This window comes from Ascaphus truei, chromosome 14 (genome assembly GCF_040206685.1).
Source record: "Ascaphus truei isolate aAscTru1 chromosome 14, aAscTru1.hap1, whole genome shotgun sequence".
Lineage (NCBI taxonomy): Eukaryota > Metazoa > Chordata > Amphibia > Anura > Ascaphidae > Ascaphus > Ascaphus truei.
The window spans coordinates 49,828,634-49,849,409 of NC_134496.1; the positions used below are offsets into that span (position 1 = coordinate 49,828,634).

Sequence of the window (20,776 nt, forward strand, 5' to 3'; positions counted from 1 at the left end):
CCTGCACTGATACATACAGTACTGCCCGCTCCTCTCCTGCGCTGATACATACAGTACTGCCCGCTCCTCTCCTGCACTGATAAATACAGTACTGCCTGCTCCTCTCCTGTGCTGATAAATACAGAACTGCCCGCTCATCTCCTGCACTGATACAGTACTGCCCGCTCCTCTCCTGTGCTGATAAATACAGTACTGCCCGCTCCTCTCCTGAGCTGATAAATACAGTACTGCCCGCTCCTCTCCTGTGCTGATACATACAGTACTGCCCACTCCTCTCCTGCGCTGATACATACAGTACTGCCCGCTCCTCTCCTGTGCTGATACATACAGTACTGCCCGCTCCTCTCCTGTGCTGATAAATACAGTACTGCCCGCTCCTCTCCTGTGCTGATATATACAGTACTGCCCGCTCCTCTCCTGTGCTGATACATACAGTACTGCCCGCTCCTCTCCTGTGCTGATACATACAGTACTGCCCGCTCCTCTCCTGAGCTGATAAATACAGTACTGCCCGCTCCTCTCCTGTGCTGATACATACAGTACTGCCCGCTCCTCTCCTGTGCTGATAAATACAGTACTGCCCGCTCCTCTCCTGTGCTGATAAATACAGTACTGCCCGCTCCTCTCCTGTGCTGATATATACAGTACTGCCCGCTCCTCTCCTGTGCTGATACATACAGTACTGCCCGCTCCTCTCCTGAGCTGATAAATACAGTACTGCCCGCTCCTCTCCTGTGCTGATACATACAGTACTGCCCGCTCCTCTCCTGCGCTGATACATACAGTACTGCCCGCTCCTCTCCTGCGCTGATATAAACAGTACTGCTCGCTCCTCTCCTGCGCTGATACATACAGTACTGCCCGCTCCTCTCCTGCGCTGATATAAACAGTACTGCTCGCTCCTCTCCTGCGCTGATACATACAGTACTGCCCGCTCCTCTCCTGCGCTGATAAATACAGTACTGCTCGCTCCTCTCCTCCGCTGCTCCCCTGCGCTGATATATACAGTACTGCCTGCTCCTCTCCTGTGCTGATAAATACTGGGCCATGGGTGCAAGTTGGGGTTCTCAGGTGCAGTTCGGGGGGGATCAGGGGCTGTATTTACTAACAAAATAATCTGCAGACAGCGGAGAATGTGAAGTTATACTCAGTACGGTTTTATATCACAGCACAAGCGGGGACTCCTTTTATTCCCAGGTCACTGGTGGTTACGTGACCCGGAGGTCCCACGCACTCCCTCTAAGGATCACTCTCCTCTGCCGCACCACACACGCGTACCGTCCCTGCGCCATCTTGTCTGCCCTCAGGACCAGACCGGCCGGAGTCAGGGCGAAGAATCCGACCGTGGAGGAGGAGACGCGGGATCCATCCTTGTACCAACTGCAGGAAGGCAGGGGGAGAGGGAGAGCGAGGGGGGCGGGGGAGAGGACAGGGGAGGGAGAGCGAGGGGAACGGGGAGGAGAGGAGGACGGGGAGAGAGAGGAGGGTAGGGGGTGAGGGAGGAGGGCAGGGGGAGAGGAGAGCAGGGGAGGGAGAGCGAGGGGGGCGGGGGAGAGGAGGGTGGGGAGGAGAGGGAGGGCAGGAGAGGTAGAGGAGGACGGGGAGAGAGAGGAGGGCAGGGGGAGGGGAAGGAGGGCAGGGGGAGGGAGATGATGGCCGAGGGAGAGGAAGGCGGGGGAGAGGAAGGGAGAGAAGGGCAGGGGGAGAGGGAGAGGAGGGGCGAGAAGGGAAGGGGGACCAGGGGAGAGAGGGAGAGGAGGGCCGGGGGCGAGAAGGGAAGGGGGACCAGGGGAGAGGAGGGCAGGGGGAGAGAGGCGGGCAAGGGGTGGGAGGCAGGGGAGAGGGAAAGGAGAAAAGTGGGAGGGGAAGAGAGAGAAGGAGGTCGTGTGAGAGGAGAGCAAGGAGACAGGGAGGAAAACAGTGAGAGTAGGGCAGGGAGAGGGGGGGGGGGGGTAAGGAGAGAAGAGAAAGCGGGCAGGGAGAGAGAGAAGAGAAAGTTAACCTGGAGGGAAGGTTGGGGGGGGGGGGGGGGGAGAGAGGAAGTAACCCTGTTTAGCTTTAAATCTATGGAATAGTATTTTGTTTGGTGCTGTTCCCAGGATACAGATAATGTAGGAACCAAAGAAAAACGAACCTGGTTATCAAAAGCCTCAGATACCCTAATATGAGATGTAAAGTTACATGCAAATAAATGTATTATTATTATTAATAAAATAAAGGGGTATAAACAGAGACACGACGAGTGCAAAATTCTGTGCCCATGGTCAGTGGTGGGGCTGATATTAAGAAGCAGAGGCTTCGCTTTGGGGCTATTGATTCTTTTCCTAAGAGACAGAGAAAGACAGAAGAGCAGGGGTTTGAGATGTTATATGGGGGGTTAGAGAGGGGAGAGGGGTTATATGGGGGGGTTAGAGAGGAGAGGGGTTATATGGGGGTTAGGGAGGGGTTATATGGGCGTTAGAGAGGGGTTATATGGGGGGGTTAGAGAGGAGAGGGGTTATATGGGGGTTAGGGAGGGGTTATATGGGCGTTAGAGAGGGGTTATATGGGCGTTAGAGAGGGGTTATATGGGCGTTAGAGAGGGGGTTATATGGGGGTTAGGGAGGGGTTATATGGGGGTTAGGGGAGGGTTATATGGGGGCTAGGGAGGGTTATATGGGGGTTAGGGAGGGTTATATGGGGGCTAGGGAAGGGTTATATGGGGGTTAGGGAGGGTTATATGGGGGATAGAGGGGTTATATGGGGGGGTTAGAGAGGTTTTATTTGGGGGTTAGGGAGGGATTATATGGGGTTTAGGAAGGGTTCATATGGGGGTTAGGGAGGGGTTATATGGGGGTTAGGGAGGATTATATGAGGGGTTTAGGGAGGATTATATGAGGGGGTTAGGGAGGGGTCACAGAGGTTAAAGGGAGAGGTTATATGATGGGGTTAGGGAGGATTATATGAGGGGGTTAGGGAGGGGTTACAGAGGTTAAAGGGAGGGGTTATATGATGGGGTTAGGGAGGGGTTATATGATGGGGTTAGGGAGGGGTCGGTTGTATGGCAAGGTTAGAGAGGTTATTATATGGCAGGGTTTGGGAGCAGTTATATAGGGGAGGTTATATGGCGGAATTAGGGTTTGGTTGTGTTTATGGGTGAGGTTAGAGAGGTTCTTTGGCGGGATTAGGGAGGGGTTATGGGTGAGGTTAGAGAGGTTCTTTGGCGGGATTAGGGAGGGGTTACGGGCAAGGTTACAGAGGTTATTTGGCGGGATTAGGGAGGGGTTATGGGTGAGGTTAGAGAGGTTAATTGGCGGGATTAGGGAGGGGTTATGGGTGAGGTTAGAGGTTATTTGGCGGGATTAGGTTAGGGTTATGGGCGAGGCTGGAGAGGTTATTCGGCGGGATTAGGGAGGGGTTATGGGTGAGGTTAGAGGTTATTTGGCGGGATTAGGGAGGGGTTATGGGTGAGGTTAGTGAGGTTATTTGACGGGATTAGGGAGGGGTTATGGGTGAGGTTAGAGAGGTTATTTGGCGGGATTAGGGAGGGGTTATGGGTGAGGTTAGAGAGGTTATTTGGCGGGATTAGGGAGGGGTTATGGGTGAGGTTAGAGAGGTTATTTGGCGGGATTAGGGAGGGGTTATGGGTGAGGTTAGAGAGAGTTTATTTGGCGGGATTAGGGAAGGGTTACGGGCAAGGTTACAGAGGTTGTTTGGCGGGATTAGGGAGGGGTTATGGGTGAGGTTAGAGAGGTTATTTGGCGGGATTAGGGAGGGGTTATGGGTGAGGTTAGAGAGGTTATTTGGCGAGATTAGGGAGGGGTTATGGGCAAGGCTGGAGAGGTTATTTGGCGGGATTAGGGAGGGGTTATGGGTGAGGTTAGAGAGGTTATTTGGCGGGATTAGGGAGGGGTTATGGGTGAGGTTAGAGAGGTTATTTGGCGGGATTAGGGAGGGGTTATGGGTGAGGGTAGAGAGGTGATTTGGCGGGATTAGGGAGGGGTTATGGGTGAGGTTAGAGAGGTTATTTGGCGGGATTAGGGAGGGGTTATGGGTGAGGTTAGAGAGGTTATTTGGCGGGATTAGGGAGGGGTTATGGGTGAGGGTAGAGAGGTGATTTGGCGGGATTAGGGAGGGGTTATGGGTGAGGTTAGAGAGGTTATTTGGCGGGATTAGGGAGGGGTTATGGGTGAGGTTAGAGAGGTTATTTGGCGGGATTAGGGAGGGGTTATGGGTGAGGGTAGAGAGGTTATTTGGCGGGATTAGGGAAGGGTTACACAGACTGTCACCGGGGGTGCTCTTACCTGACTCTCTGGTGTGGCCGAGACACACTTTGGCCGCAGCGGAAGGTGACAGACTGACCCATGGGGACATAACGAGTCTGAACTTTGACTTTCCGGGAAGAGGGACCACGTGGAGGGAACTCTGAAGTGACAAGCACAGGGATATTGGCGACACCATCAGTACAGAAATAATAGAGAATTGCTAATAGATCCAAACAGCGCTCCTAACAGGACAATGGCGGTGATGTACTGCGGGCTTCTTCTCACCGTCGGACTCGTCGGGGAAACCGTGGATTTGCTGTTTTTGCCACATTGCGATATTGGGGAATTTTTTCACGTTAGAGAGAATTGAAAGCGAAGCGCCACGTGAAGCACCACACGTGGGACCAGGCCTGAAGAAGGGGGTTATTCTCCCCCGAAACTTTGCCCCCTTGTTTCTCACATGTGTTCAGCCACAGCCACTGGGATACTTTCCACGTTTGGACACGGGGTGTCTGCCACGTAAGGATAGGATAAGTATCCTCACATTTGCTGCACTATTTCGGATATAGGAACATTATCATTATTATTATTCATACACTATTGTTCTTCATTTTATATTGATTTCTTCCTATATATCCTATATCTTTATATCCTTATACCCTATATATCTTTATATCCTATATATCTTTATATCCTATATATTTATATCCTTATATCCTATATATCTTTATATCCTTATATATCTTTATATCCTATATATCTTTATATCCTATATATCTTTATATCCTTATATGCTATATATATTTATATCCTATATATCTTTATATCCTTATACCCTATATATCTTTATATCCTATATATATATTTATATCCTTATATCCTATATATCTTTATATCCTTATATATCTTTATATCCTATATATCCTTATATGCTATATATATTTATATCCTATATATCTTTATATCCTATATATCTTTATATCCTTATATGCTATATATCTTTCTATCTTTATATCCTTATATGCTATACAGTTGTGTGAAAAAGAAAGTACACCCTCTTTGAATTCTATGGTTTTCATATCAGGACATAATAACAATCATCTGTTCCTTAGCAGGTCTTAAAATTAGGTAAATACAACCTCAGATGAACAACAACACATGACATATTACACCGTGTCATGATTTAACAAAAATAAAGCCAAAATGGAGAAGCCATGTGTGAAAAACTAAGTACACCCTTACTGCTTCCATATGAATTAAGATGCTAAGTAGCAGACAGGTGCTGCTAATCAAATGCCCTTGATTAATTGATCATCAGCAAGTGTGACCACCTCTATAAAAGCTGAAGTTTTAGCAGTTTGCTGGTCTGGAGCATTATGTGTGTGTTAACACAATGCCAAGGAGGAAAGACATCAGCAATGATCTTAGAGAAGCAATTGTTGCTGCCCATCAATCTGGGAAGGGTTATAAGGCCATTTCCAAACAATTTAAAGTCCATCATTCTACAGTGAGAACGATTATTTAAAAGTGGAAAACATGCAAGACACTTGCCAATCTTCCCAGGAGTGGACGTCCCAGCAAATTCACCCCAAGGTCAGACCGTGCAATGCTCAGAGAAATTGCAAAAAAAAACCAAGAGTTACATCTCAGACTCTACAGGCCTCAGTTAGCATGTTAAATGTTAAAGTTCATGACAGTACAATTAGAAAAATAGTGAACAAGTATGGTTTAAGTATGGTTTGTTTGGGAAGGTTGCCAGGAGAAAGCCCCTTCTCTCTAAAAAGATCATGGCAGCACGGCTTAGATTTGCAAAGTTGCATCTGAACAAACCACAAGACTTCTGGAACAATGTCATTTGGACAGACGAAAAGTGGAGATGTTTGGCCATAATGCACAGCGCCACATTTGGCGAAAACCAAACACATCATAGCACAAACACCTCATACCAACTGTCAAGCACGGTGGTGGAGGGGTGATGATTTGGGCTTGTTTTTCAGCCACAGAACCTGGGAACCTTGCAGTCATTGAGTCGACCATGAACTCCTCTATATACCAAAGTATTCTAGAGTCAAATGTGAGGCCATCTGTCCGACAGTTAAAGCTTGGCCGAAATTGGGTCATGCAACAGGACAATGATCCCAAGCACACCAGCAAATCTACAACAGAATGGCTGAAAAAGAAAAGAATCAAGGTGTTGCAATGGCCCAGTCAAAGTCCAGACCTCAACCAGATTGAAATGCTGTGGCTGGACCTTAAGAGAACTGTGCATAAACAAATGCCCACAACCCTCAATAAACTGAAGCAACGTTGTAAAGAAGAGTGGGTCAAAATTCCTCCACAGGATGAGAGACTGATATTCATACAGAAAACGATTACTTCAAGTTATTGCTGCTAAAGGTGGTTCTACAAGCTCTTGAATCATAAGATATATTTTGTTTTTTCACACATGGCTTCTCCATTTTGGCTTTATTTTTGTTAAATAAATCATGACATGGTGTAATATGTCATGTGTTGTTGTTCATCTGAGGTTGTATTTACCTAATTTTAAGACCTGCTAAGGAACAGATGATTGTTATTATGTCCTGATATGTAAAACCATAGAATTCAGACTGTGATGGCAGATACAATAGATTTGTTCAAAAACAGGTTGGACATCTTTTTAGATGGGAAAGGTATACAGGGATATACCAAATACGTATACATGGGAAGGATGTTGATCCAGGGATTAATCCGATTGCCAATTCGTGGAGTCAGGAAGGAATTTATTTTTTCCCTTATGAGATATCATTGAATGATATGACTCTGGGGTTTTTTGTTTGTTTCCTCTGGATCAATAAGTAAGTATAGATATAGGATAAAGTATCTGTTGTCTAAATTTAGCATAGGTTGAACTTGATGGACGCACCTCTTTTTTCAACCTCATCTACTATGTAACTATGTATCTTTATATCCTTATATCCAATATATCTTTATATTCTTATATCCTATATATTCTATAGATCTTTGTATTGAGGGTGTAGCTTTGAGTTATTTATTTTTCTGATTGCTACCCTTGCTCATGTCTGTATTTCTGTTTGATTTCGATCATACATACATGCTATATTGATTTATTTGCCTTTTTTAAACCAGTAACGTTGATTTTGACGTATTCTTGTTATACTTTTTTTTCTTTTTGAGTGCTGGGAACATCGCTTGTTCTTGTGACATCATCAGCATGCACATGTGAGGTCATCACCCAACCCGTTGTGCTCTCCAATCCCCATGGACCATTGTGACCTCGCCCCTTCCCTTATATCATGGTGACATCATAATTTCTCTCGATGTTCAGCATGGTGACATCACCATACCACACAGGAAGCTCTGTGACATTATCACCCCACAGTGACAGGGGCAGCTCTCACCGCTGCAGCCGTCACACTTCGGGGGACAGTGTGACCCGCAGGATCCCAACTCTTCCAGGGCTTCACAGCTAGAACCCAGAGGAACACAACCTGCGGGAGAGGGGGAGGAACCAGAGATGGAGTAAGAGACCGGGGTAATAATCCGAGATAGCGTAATAACCAGATTGACAGAATAATCAAAGACAGGATTAATACCCCGAGAGGGGCATAAATTAGAGGTCACGAGGGTGGGGCATTAGCCACGATGGGGTATAACAGGCATGGGGCAGTCAGTGATAATGTGTATAGGGGGGTTGCGGTTACCATAGAGACGCTGAATGGCCCTGACATCGTCCTGTGTCACATGACGTATCCGTGTGTGGGTGGCGTTGGGATGCATGAGCGCGGTGACATCACTAGAGTGCCACAAACCGAGGGCGTGACCAATCTCGTGAGCAGCCACCTGTACCAGGTCATTGTGCCACACACCTGGGGGGGAGCACAGAGAGGGAGGCGGGGGGAGGGAAGAGAAGGGGAAGAGAATGGGGGAGGGGGGAAGAGAAGAGGGTGGGGGAAGAGAATGGGGGAGGGGGAAGAGAAGAGGGTGGGGGAAGAAAATGGGGGAGGGGGAAGAGAATAGGGGAGGGGGAAGAGAATGTGGGGGAAGAGAAAGGGGGAAGATAATGGGGAGGGGGGAAGAACGGGGAAGGGGGGGAGAATGGAGATTTAATAATCAGTTGACCACATAATATCACAATTATTAGGATGACATCACTAATCGGGCCCCCCGGGTCAGAATCAATCTCAGAGCTCCCATTGGTCACAGTGTGACTGACCCGCTTACCCAGTGGTTTAAATGGGCGGTAGCAGTGGATGAAACAAGGTAAAAAAAAGTAGCAACCTACCCAACTATCACCCCTGTACCATTACACACTGTCCACTGGCCAGTAGGATGACCCCTCCTCCCTTAGAGGATAGGGCAGCTCCGTATACCCCAGGAGGAGTGGGGTGAAGGATGGGGTCATTCTCCCTCGGGTGGAGTGGGGGCAGTTACCCTGTTTCCAGCTGAAGCGTGATGGTCCGAGGACCCAGAACTCGTGGTTGTCAAAGTGAATCTCCCCTCGGGGGGGCAGAAAGGCGTGAGCCAGTTCGCCGTTCAGACCATCAAAGCAGGGGTGCAACGGGGACCCCCAACAATCGCTGTGATTAAAAGAGTAAAACCCTGAGGAGAGGCAAGAGGGAGAGAGAAGTGGCAGTTAGAGGTGGAGGGCACATCACGAGTGTGAGGCGTGTGACTGCTCAGTGAGTCAATACTCAGATTGACGGAAGTGGTATTACTCATTGGGAGGCGGTATTACTCACTGGGAGGCGGTATTACACATTGGGAGGTGGTATTACTCACTGGGAGGTGGTATTACACATTGGGAGGCATTATTTCACACTGGGATGCGGTATTACTCACTGGGAGGTGATATTACTCACTGTGATGTGGTATTATTCACTGGGAGGCGGTATTACTCACTGGGAAGCGGTATTACTCATTGAGAGGTGTTATTACTCATTGGGAGGCCGTATTACTCACTGGGAGGCGGTATTACTCATTGAGAGGTGTTATTACTCATTGGGAGGCCGTATTACTCATTGGGAGGCCGTATTACTCACTGGGAGGCTGTATTACTCACTTGGAGGCGGTATTACTCACTGGGAGGTGATATTACTCACTGTGATGTGGTATTATTCACTGGGAGGCGGTATTACTCACTGGGAGGCGGTATTACTCATTGAGAGGTGTTATTACTCATTGGGAGGCCGTATTACTCACTGGGAGGTGGTATTACTCATTAAGAGGTGTTATTACTCATTGGGAGGCCGTATTACTCATTGGGAGGCCGTATTACTCACTGGGAGGCTGTATTACTCACTTGGAGGCGGTATTACTCACTGTGATGTGATATTATTCACTGGGTGGCGGTATTACTCACTGGGAGGCAGTATTACTCACTGTGATGTGGTATTATTCACTGGGAGGCAGTATTACTCACAGGAAGTTGGTACAGTTTTACTCACTGGAAGTAGGTACAGTATTACTCACTGGAAGTTGGTACAGTATTACTCACTGGAAGTTGGTACAGTATTACTCACTGGAAGTTGGTACAGTATTACTCACTGGAAGTGGGTACAGTATTACTCACTGGAAGTTGGTACAGTATTACTCACTGGAAGTTGGTACAGTATTACTCACTGGAAGTTGGTACAGTATTACTCACTGGAAGTTGGTACAGTATTACTCACTGGAAGTTGGTACAGTATTACTCACTGGAAGTTGGTACAGTATTACTCACTGGAAGTTGGTACAGTATTACTCACTGGAAGTTGGTACAGTATTACTCACTGGAAGTTGGTACAGTATTACTCACTGGAAGTTGGTACAGTATTACTCACTGGAAGACAGTCTCACTTATGGACAAACTCCATTCATCATTAAGTAATTTCACTCCAGATATTCGTTATCTGACTCATTGGGGACCCTGCCAGTTGTACCCCAGGAGAGGCCCCCGGCACCCTTACCTATGCTGAGATCGGACGCCTGCTGTAGCTGCACTCGCTGGAAGGTGAGTGGGGACACTTTGCTCCACATGCGGAACGCGACGGACAGAGCTCTCTCTGTGTCACCTCGATTCAGGGTGCTCGGGAACTGGACGATCCTGCAGGGGGCAGTCAGTATCTGAGCTGTGGGGGAGCCTTGCGGGAGCACTGGACTGGGGAGGAGGGGGGTTTGCCCAGCTACTGGGGGGGCAGCGGGAGAGTGCTGGCTAAAAGGAGATGTGGGATGGAGGAGAGCAGGTTATGAGGGGTGAACAGGGCAAGCGAGTGAGCCAGCAGGGTACAGGAGAGCACTGCGCATCAGCAGCCAGGGGTGTAAGAGCCCTGGGTATGAGGGGGGGGGGGGGGAGAGCGCTGGGTATGAGGGGAGGGGGGTGTAAGCGCTGGGTATGAGGGGGGGTGTAAGAGCGCTGGGTATGAGGGGGGGGGGGGAAGAGCGCTGGGTATGAGGGGAGGGGGGTGTAAGAGCGCTGGGTATGAGGGGGGGTGTAAGAGCGCTGGGTATGAGGGGGGGTGCAAGAGCGCTGGGTATGAGTGGGGTGTAAGAGCGCTGGGTATGAGGGGGGGTGTAAGAGCGCTGGGTATGAGTGGGGTGTAAGAGCGCTGGGTATGAGGGGGGGTGTAAGAGCGCTGGGTATGAGGGGGGGTGTAAGCACTGGGTATGAGGGGGGGGTGTAAGCGCTGGGTATGAGGGGGGGGGGGTGTAAGCGCTGGGTATGAGGGGAGGGGGGTGTAAGAGCGCTGGGTATGAGGGGGGTGTAAGAGCGCTGGGTATGAGGGGGGGTGTAAGAGCGCTGGGTATGAGGGGGGTGTAAGAGCGCTGGGTATGAGGGGAGGTGTAAGCACTGGGTATGAGGGGGGGGGGTGTAAGCGCTGGGTATGAGGGGGGGGGTGTAAGCGCTGGGTATGAGGGGGGGGTGTAAGAGCGCTGGGTATGAGGGGGGTGTAAGAGCGCTGGGTATGAGGGGAGGGGGGTGTAAGAGCGCTGGGTATGAGGGGGGTGTAAGAGCGCTGGGTATGAGGGGGGGGTGTAAGAGCGCTGGGTATGAGGGGGGGTGTAAGAGCGCTGGGTATGAGGGGGGGTGTAAGCACTGGGTATGAGGGGCCCTTCTCGGGTTTATCGTGGGTCCAGCTGCAGGATTGCAGAGGCACAGGAACTGTAGGTTTGAAGTAAATGGGAAGATTGCTAAAGACTTACTTGTACGTCAGGTTTAAATGGTCCCACTTGTACCCCAGGGGATTTATGCTGTATCGCTTGTGTCTGACGGATATTCTGCCCTCGGGAGGGAAGGTGACCCCACACCTTGTATCCTCACCCTGCAGAGAGACAGGTTACAGGATGATGACCAGGTCACACATTATATGATCACAGGACCAGCGACCGGCGCCTGTTTTGACATTTCAGCGTCTCATCAACATTTAGAAGAATTACATCAAAAAGTTCTGAGAATAGCTAAATTTACACAGAAATGTCTATGAACCGTAAACCCAAAATGACACCCTCCCCTCCCCATGTGTCTAATGCTATGGACCAGGGGGGGCTCAACTCCAGCCCTCAAGACCCCCACCAACAGGTCAGGTCTTAAGGATATCCCAGCTTTGGGCCACCAGTGCTGAATCAGGGACTGATTGAGCCACCTGTGCTGAAGCAGGGACTGATTGAGCCACCTGTGTTAAAGCAGGGACTGATTGAGCCACCTGTGCTGAATCAGGGTTATCCTTAAAACCTGACCTGTTGGGGGGGGGGGGGGGTCAAGAGGACTGAACAAACAATGAAAGAAAAGACTGTCACTCACCTCTGGGACACTGAAGTTTGGGGATGTGACAGCTTCCCGCTGGTGCCAAAGGCAGCAAGTGAGGAGCAGGAAAAAGGCAGCAGCACCAACACACAGAGCTGTGTACTGGCCCCTCTCGTTGTCCGAGGGGCCACACTGGCCCCCGCCCATCCCTCTGCAGGCTCCGCAAAACCGGAGGGGGTCACGTGCCAACCTCACTCCTCACCACACAGAGCATCGCAGCAATACCGCAGAGCCCCTCTACTGAGCCCAACCACACGAGGGTCACCTGGAAGTGGCAAAGACAAGATGCATGGAAAGGTCCAAGGGAAGGAGGAGGAATAAAGAGAGGAGATGTCAGAGGAGAGTAAGGGCAGGAGAGAGGACAAGAACAAGACACATGCAACGGATTAAAGATATAGGAGACGTGTGAGAAGCGGTGCGGGGAGAGAGGAGGTGCATGTGTGTTTTGTTAGTGGACATGTGGGGAGGTGAACAGTTCTCTCTTTGTCCCAGGCCCCTGCCGGACCCCCTTTCCCATATGTGAGACAGCCTCCCCTTCAACTTCCTCCTAAGAGGATGCCTTGAGAGGGGGCTCACGCGAGCGTCCGCAGGCGTGCTGAGGCTTTGGAGTTTTCAGCCGAGCGCCAAGCGGCGGTTTTGCTTTCTCAGTTACACAGGACACATTGCCTTTATTATTCTTACCTGGTGTTGCTGTATCTAATGCTATAGAGCTGTGAGGGGGGGCGCTCAACCCCAGTCTTCAAGACTCCCCCCCCCCCCCAACATGTCAGGTTTCCAGGATATTCCTGCTTCAGCACAGGTGGCTCAATCACTGATTGAGCCACCTGTGCTGAAGCAGGCTCTTTGACTGAGCCCCCTGTGCTGAAGCATGGATATCCTTAAAATGACCTTTTGAGCGCCCCTGACTGTATATAAACGCACACACAGCAACTCAGTATAAGTCTCTTATGATGAATTAAAACGTTCAGACACGTTTGTCCTGCTTTGTTTGTTAGCGCTAAAGGTTTGCGTTTGGTCTCGATACCTTGTCATTCCGAGATCTCTGTGTAGATGATACAGAGAGAGTACAAAGCTTTAAGAAACACACATATCTCTTCTCATGGTCTGTAGCAGGGCTGGGGGGAGGAGGGACGCTTCCCCAAGGAGCTGTTATTCACTAATCACAAACAGAGTGTAAGATTGTAACGTGCACCATTATATGTAATACAGGGCCTAGTTTAGCCCGGTGAATACGTGTGTTACATGGCTGAAGGCTTCCACTTTCTCGCAAGATGTTGCTTAGTGGGGCTGCATCATTTCCACTCTCATCACTGGCTCCAAATATTACCGCCAGCCAGGGCCGCCAACAGGCGGGATCTGGCGGGGCGGGTGTCCTGGGTCCGCTGGCTGGGGGGGAGGGGGGGTGGCGCTGCAAATGTCCCCTGACCTCTGGCCAGTCTGTTCTGATGGTCGCGGCTGGACCCCCAGTGGGGTTCAGTCAGGCGCATTGGCGCTCCCCCCCTCCCCCCGGTTCCCCTGCCCCCGATCCCCACGGCTGCTGCCTGGGGCGGGACGTAGGCGCACGGGGGGAGGCGGGAGGTAGGCACGCGGGGGAGCAAGGCAAAGTTGGCGAGTGGGAGCTGGACACAGCGCGTCCCCCTCCGGCCCGCATTTCCCCTTGGTAGCCCTGGTGGGTTTGGAGATGGGACCGGGGGGGGGAGCAAAAACAAAGTCCGGCGGTTGGCTCACGCGGGGCTTCCCGCTCTTCTCGGGCGCTTCCCTTCCTGGGGGAGATGGGTGCGGTGATCCCATGGCCTGAGTGACACTGTCCCCCCTCCGCATCCACTGGCCCCCCTCTGCATCCACTAGCCCCCCTCCACATCCACTAGCCTCCCTACGCATCCAGTGCCCCCCCTCCTGACACCATCCCCAAGGTAAATCTGAATTTTATATGTATTGGGGTGGTGGGGGTTTTGTATATATATTGGGGAGATGGGGGTATTTTGTATATGTAATGGGGAGGTGGGGGTATTTTGTATATGTATTGGGGTGGTGGGGGTATTTTGTATATGTATTGGGGTGGTGGGGGTCTTTTAAAAATGTATTGCGGCCACACACCCGGGCAGTCACCCTGCCAGGCAGTCAGTCACCCACCCAGGCAGTCACCCATCCATGCAGTCAGTCACCCACCCAGGCAGTCAGTCAGTCACCCACCCAGGCAGTCAGTCACCCACCCAGGCAGTCAGTCAGTCACCCACCCAGGCAGTCAGTCACCCACCCAGGCAGTCAGTCAGTCAGTCACCCACCCAGGCAGTCAGTTACTCACGCACCCATTTTTTCGTGATAGGTGCGCTATGGGGGGATGGGTAGGCGGGGGGGGGGGGGGGGCTGGAAAGTACTGCACACCGTTGTAAAAACAATGAAAGGTATAGCACAAAGCTGTTCCTGAGAATTCCAGCTGACTCCTAGGATAAATCACGGTCACGTAAAAATAAAAAATAGGGCACGCTTATTCTTAGTGCAATAAGAAAGTGAGATTCATTTATAGCCATTGATCTTCATTAGGGTAACGAACATACGCCGTGGGCTTTCTGCCCATTTTCTGGGGGAGATCGTGTCCAGCGTTCATGGACATCTTCCGTTTGCCTCATTAGAGACGTGATCGCATCTCGACGAAGGATGGTCCTCTACACGCCAACAGTTACAGGAAAGCCACAGGCAATCATATGATCATTCAGGCCGACTCCTTTCATCCTGTTAGCCAAAACATGGTCTTCTCAGGATGATAAAGTGCATGTTTACACGAAACGCGTAGGGAGGGCGTTAACCTCCACTTTTAGATGGATTCAATAAAGAAGAAATTTTAAATACATATGCTTGGGACCCACTCTTGGCGGTGCGCTGGTTCTTTCTTTACCTTGATGATAAAGAAGGCCGCGACCAGGACCAAATGGATCCCAAGCATCGCGTCCGTCAAAGGGGTTAATGAGGAGTCTCTGTGACATGTCTATGGCTAAAGCCAGACAAGCTGTGCCCAGTAACAGGTCAGCCATTCCCACCACCGTCTGCAGTTTCTCACCCTCGGGAGACACTGGCACATTTTGCAAACTGATCCGCAGTGAAGCCATGTTTGTAAGGCTGCGTTCAAACAGAATGCGATGTGCACGTGCGCCACTCTTGCGCTTTGGTGTGTGTGAGGCTAAGGCCCCGCTCCCTCAGTCAGCGTGCCCGCACTGCAGACAGGCGGCAATTGACAGCGATATGCGGTGTGTAGGGAGCCGAGGGCGGGAGTGGGAAGGGGGAGGGCGTGGTAAAACTTTGCCAGGTCTGAGATCGTGGTGCCGTGGTGCCGTCCACCCCCCCATCCCCACACACAACACATACAACACATACATACATACACTCACATTTTTCCCCGCAGCTCCTACCCTACTCCCCTCCCAAGCCGCCTCTCATCCGAAGGTCCTTCCCTCGTTGGCTGTCTGCCGCACCACGTGACGCGTCAGAGCTGCAAATCACTAGGAGCTTGCAGCATCGGCCGGCTGACGCGTCACAGCACGGAGTCAGCCAAGTAGTAAGGAGCCAGCGGGGACCTCCACACTGGAGGAAAGGGGCTGGGGGTCCGCTGAGACACCCGGCGGCGAAGTACAGCGTTGACGCCGCTGCACTTGGAGACAACTGAAGTTGTGATTTGAAGTGGCAGCCGCGTCACGTGTACTTCGCCAGCCAATCACAAACACACACACTTTGTTTAAAAATTAAATGGCTGAGTAGTCCCGCCTCCAAGTCGGTTCATTCTGTCTGCTGGGCATGAGCACACATCGCCGGCAGACAGAGGCGCGGACGCAACGAACGTGAACTAGCCTGAACTCAGCATAAGGAATCCCCCTGGTTAGGCGACTGTAGGGCTAAGAACCTGAGACCCACTAGCAGATTCTTTTATGAAATACAAGTAAAAGGTTATTTTGTCCTCCCGTATAGCTGCTAGTTTCAAACGAGGAAATGGCACGTGTGGGGCTAGTCAATATATTATTGACGTATTTTGCACTACTTGGTGTAGTTTCTGCTCCGTCCTCTCATAACTGTCGTGGCCTCTTCCCGTAGGTCTCGTTAATTGATCTGTTGCATGTACATCCCTCCAGGTTGGGTTGTTATGGGGATTGCATAGGGGGAGCCGGTAATCCCCTTACATCCCACTAGCTAACATGACCGTGGCCCTGATAACGCACGCATGCGTGTTTTATCTCAGCCGTTACTGCAGCTAATTGGGAGATGGTCTTTTTATGAATATATCATTCATCGTTTTCCATAGTGAGCTTTGCTGCTCTATCCAGGACTTCACCACATGTGGAACATATGTTTGCAAATTTTAATTCTTTACTGTTCTAGTATCCATGATTTTGCATTCAGTCCTTGTCTCACTCTGCCTTTTATTCTCCCCCCCCCCCCCATCATCATATAGTTACTGATTTTCACATAATACACAGGATACAAAAAGATGTCATTAGCAGTATCTAAATCATGCAGACATACAGTATATCAGAATAATTATTATGTTACCAAAATCTCCTGGTGTAGTAGTCAGCTTTCAATTTCATCATCTAATAGTGTATGATATTACCCTACTGTCAATATCATGTATTTAACTACCCCTATAAGACAAAGGTAAACATAAATAAGCACAATCATGAAATAAATCATAACCAGGAAGGATTTTGGGAGGGTAATGAAGGGATGACCCTTATTTTCTCCTTTTTTATTCATAGTTACGACGACTCAGTGCCCGTTTTCCTCTAGCGAGTAGGGACTGTAAGCATTTGACTCAGTCTTATCCCAGTGTCCCATTCCATACCTTTAGGCACTTTTCCCTGGTACTGTTGGTTTATACTAGTTAATTTGTTCCTTAATAGCACATCCCAAACTATTAATAACCTGCGCGGCTCAAAGCGTTTCCAAGCTGCCGCTGTTGAGCATTTAGCCGTCGTAAGGCTATGATGCACCAACATCGTTTTAACATGGTGATATTTCCCAGAACTATCCATCCACGGGTGACAAGGCCATCCCGTACCCCTCATTTAATCCACCAATACTATTTTTCCTAAAGGTTTGTATGTTTGGGCACAGCTACCATGTGGCACATGGTCCCCACCTGGATACATTGTCTCCACCACCTGTCCAATGAGATGAGGTCTCTATTGTAGAACAGAGGGACCCGTAGCTCTCCGTCTTCCATCTCCAGGGTTGACCCAAACTGTCCCAGTTACTCATACTGTATTGCAATTTAGTTTCTGCAAAAGATTGTGAGCACCTTGTATTTTTTCCCCATCCATAGTAACATCCGGTATGTGGGGATTACTATATACCATCTTGTGTTATATTCTGTATGTCGTTGGTGCCCAACTCCAGTCCTCCCCCAACAGGGCAGGTCTTAAAGGATACCCCTGCTTCAGCACAGGTGGCACATTTTGACTGATGCAGATACCCTTAAAATCCAACATGTTGGGAGGACTGGAGTTGGGAACCAATGTCGTACCAGTTTTGCACGCCTCCATGTTGATGCCCTGCTGCCATTGTCACCCTGGGGACACTCACTGGAGGAATGTCTCCTTGGTGGAGGGATCGCGCCGGTGATGTCATCACCATGTACCCCAGCAACACTCCCTTTCACTTGGTAGTTTCTTGGGGGATTTCGGTCAGTATTACACGTTCTTCTCAGTGATAAAAGGTCAATTGCCGTCTGAATAGTTGGTCATTTGTCACAAAATAAATAAAATCTTACTTTCTTTTAGCAAGAAGTGTGCGTCCGATTTGTCTTTCCAAAAATAATTTAGAGACCACATCAGCGCACTCACCATTCTCCAAGAACCCTGTTATAAAGACGTCTGAGTTCAGAGAGCGCAGTGCAGACCTCTCTGCAGAGCATTTGCACAGGGACGGACACAGACTTTGGTTCTATATTGTTTATTAGGTCAATAACCATCACAAAGAAAACAGAGTAAGTCACAGCACGAGAAGCACATGGATGTGAGGGAGAAGTCACAGCACGAGAAGCACATGGATGTGAGGGAGGGGTCATAGAGATCAAGCCTTACAAACGAACAACCACCAATGCGGGTTCAGTACTAGTGACTGCTCTCTGGCAGTGATAGGGTTAACCCAACACACCCTGACAAAGGTTACAATGAGGGACTGCGCGGGTGGGGTGTCCGTTTCATGATCCAGTCACCATCTTGTAACATGAGGAAAGCAGTGGTGACACAAAGGCTCAAACTATTCCCAATTCCTTCATTTAGTCAACAAATAATCGCAATACAGAATTATACATCTAATGCAGTGTAGTACCCCTCCAGGGATAGAAACGTGGAGGATGCCGCTTTACCCTCTCCCCCCCCCCCCCCCCGACACTGCTCTGCTCCCCCACCCTCTACCCCAAATCCTTCTCTCCGAGGCGATAGCTGGAGATGCTGCGCGGGTCTCCGTGTGTAACGCTCTGTCAGGACAAACAAATACTCGGGGAAGGACACAGTGACCACGAGGCTGCTACCTATAATAGGGGGGGGGGGGGGGGGGGGAGGAAAGCATGAGGACAGTACTATATACTGGGCCAAAGAAGCCCGAGCATGGACAGCAATACTATCTGCCAGCGATAATCACGGCGGGAGGGAGATGAGAATACAGGGATAGGTCTGGATGTGAGGTGGACACCATGGATTCAGAAACCACAGTAAGAAGAGGGACCACCGGGCTGTCTCCTCACCCACAGGGGGGGCTGAAGGGACCCCACATCCTTTAGAGATGCCTACATGTATGGTTAACTCATTTAGTGCTGAAGGGGTGTGCAGCAATGGTCCGGCGGATGAAGGAAGGAGCATCCTACACACCCCACCTCCAGGCTTCCTTCCCTTTTCTGACACTAGGGTCCGTGTGCTGATCCCCTTTAGAAGGAGGGGGATAGCTGGAAGGGGGGTAGGTTTAGTGGTGGATGCTGCTCCTTTCTTTCCTCTCAGCACGCTAACACCGCGTCTCGTATATCCCGCTGCGCCCGATGTAGCGCACCCATTTTATCACGTCGTGGTCGCTGTAGTTCAGCTTCGGCTCAAACACCTTCAGATATCGAACTTTGAGGCCGGACGGAGCGAAAGGAACCTGAAGGAGGCAGCGATATAGTGTTAATGGGATATCCCCCCCCCCCCCCATCCATCTGCAGCCACACGAGAAGAGACATTTATTTATATTCGCCCCTGGGGTAGGACCCGGGCAGCCCAATCCTGCTGTGTGATTATAGGGAGGTAACAGGATTTCCCAGAGACCACGCAGAGTAAGTGACGGGCAGGAATTCAACTCAAACTTCTGTATAGAAGATTAAAAAGTAATACCACAGGTTAGGAGAATGTGATAGAAGGAGTCCTATCCCCCTAACTGCTCCCCAGGACTCTTCTCATAGCGCTCCCAAAGCATCCTCCTACCCCACAATCAAATACTTAATGGTCTAGAGCAGTGGTCCCCAACTTTTTTTTTTGGTTAAGGAACCCCATGTGAAATTCTGAGGAACCCCAAACCTCTCTAATAGCGTGTTTGAGATCAGAGGCATTGTAAGGAACCCCGACCCTCTCTAATAGCGCGTCTGAGATCAGATGCATAGTAAGGAACCCCGACCCTCTCTAATAGCGCGTCTGAGATCAGATGCATAGTAAGGAACCCCGACCCTCTCTAATAGCGCGTCTGAGATCAGATGCATTGTAAGGAACCCCGACCCTCTCTAATAGCGCGTCTGAGATCAGATGCATTGTAAGGAACCCCGACCCTCTCTAATAGCGCGTCTGAGATCAGATGCATAGTAAGGAACCCCAACCCTCTCTAATAGCGCGTCTGAGATCAGATGCATAGTAAGGAACCCCAACCCTCTCTAATAGCGCGTCTGAGATCAGATGCATTGTAAGGAACCCCAACCCTCTCTAATAGCGCGTCTGAGATCAGATGCATTGTAAATTCTTCTGTATTTCGTACAATTTAAAAATTACCTGAAAATTTAAGGGAATCCTGGTTGAAAAACACTGATCTTGAGATCTGTATATTGCCCTGACATGCTTCTTCCGCCCTCCCCCGACCTCCCCTGTCTCTGCTCCCACCATACTATGTGAGCTCTAAGGGGCGGGCAGGCAGTCCCTCCGGTCTGATGTACACAGCTGCGACCACACCCACCCCAGGCCCCTCCCGCACAGCTGCGACCACACCCACCCCAGGCCCCTCCCGCACAGCTGCGACCACACCCACCCCAGGCCCCTCCCGCACAGCTGCGACCACACCCACCCCAGGCCCCTCCCGCACAGCTGCGACCACACCCATTCCCAGGCCCCTCCCGCACAGCTGCGACCACACCCATTCCCAGGCCCCTCCCGCACAGCTGCGACCACACCCATCCCTGGCCCCTCCCGCACAGCTGCGACCACACCCATCCCTGGCCCCTCCCGCACAGCTGCGACCACACCCACCCCTGGCCCCTCCCGCACAGCTGCGACCACACCCACCCCAGGCCCCTCCCGCACAGCTGCGAACACACACCCATTCCCAGGCCCCTCCCGCACAGCTGCGACCACACCCATCCCTGGCCCCTCCCGCACAGCTGCGACCACACCCACCCCAGGCCCCTCCCGCACAGCTGCGACCACACCCACCCCAGGCCCCTCCCGCACAGCTGCGACCACACCCATCCCAGGCCCCTCCCGCACAGCTGCGACCACACCCATTCCTGGCCCCTCCCGCACAGCTG

The 20,776-nt window shown here is 50.6% G+C and overlaps 2 protein-coding genes across 5 annotated transcripts in view; both read right to left on the reverse strand.

Moving 5' to 3' along the window:
- Nucleotides 1-1,044: 1,044 nt before the first annotated feature.
- LOC142466119 (matrix metalloproteinase-23-like) lies at nucleotides 1,045-15,479 on the reverse strand. 2 transcript variants are annotated; one of them, XM_075570869.1, is made up of 9 exons: nucleotides 15,414-15,479; nucleotides 12,025-12,292; nucleotides 11,427-11,545; nucleotides 10,193-10,329; nucleotides 8,679-8,846; nucleotides 7,949-8,113; nucleotides 7,646-7,735; nucleotides 4,284-4,404; nucleotides 1,045-1,380 (listed from the first exon to the last, which is right to left on the reverse strand). In XM_075570869.1, the coding sequence occupies exons 2-9, from the start codon at nucleotides 12,172-12,174 to the stop codon at nucleotides 1,209-1,211; spliced, it is 1,122 nt and encodes a 373-aa protein (XP_075426984.1). In that variant the 5' UTR covers nucleotides 12,175-12,292; nucleotides 15,414-15,479; the 3' UTR covers nucleotides 1,045-1,208. The 2 variants fall into 2 exon arrangements, with proteins under 2 accessions (XP_075426984.1, XP_075426986.1); XM_075570871.1 differs by lacking the exon at nucleotides 1,045-1,380 and adding an exon at nucleotides 3,045-3,364.
- Nucleotides 15,480-17,951: 2,472 nt separating this feature from the next.
- Nucleotides 17,952-20,776, reverse strand: part of AP2M1 (adaptor related protein complex 2 subunit mu 1) — a 33,503-nt gene continuing 30,678 nt past the window's right edge. For all 3 annotated transcript variants that reach the window (XM_075570873.1, XM_075570872.1, XM_075570874.1), the window contains one exon: nucleotides 17,952-19,152. In XM_075570873.1, coding sequence (XP_075426988.1) covers nucleotides 19,018-19,152 — 135 coding nt within the window. In that variant the 3' untranslated portion in view covers nucleotides 17,952-19,017. The remainder of the gene's footprint in view (nucleotides 19,153-20,776) is intronic.

What these genes read in the sequence shown, in the direction of transcription:
- LOC142466119 (XM_075570869.1), bottom strand. Translation starts at nt 12,174, where the DNA reads ATGGGCGGGGGCCAGTGTGGCCCCTCGGACAACGAGAGGGGCCAGTAC. An exon ending in ACGCTTCAGCTGGAAACAGG is followed by an intron (nt 8,114 to 8,678) that starts GTAACTGCCCCC and finishes GCTCCCCCCCAG; the next exon opens with GTGTGTGGCACAATGACCTG. An exon ending in GAAGTGTGACGGCTGCAGCG is followed by an intron (nt 4,405 to 7,645) that starts GTGAGAGCTGCC and finishes TTGTCACTTCAG; the next exon opens with AGTTCCCTCCACGTGGTCCC.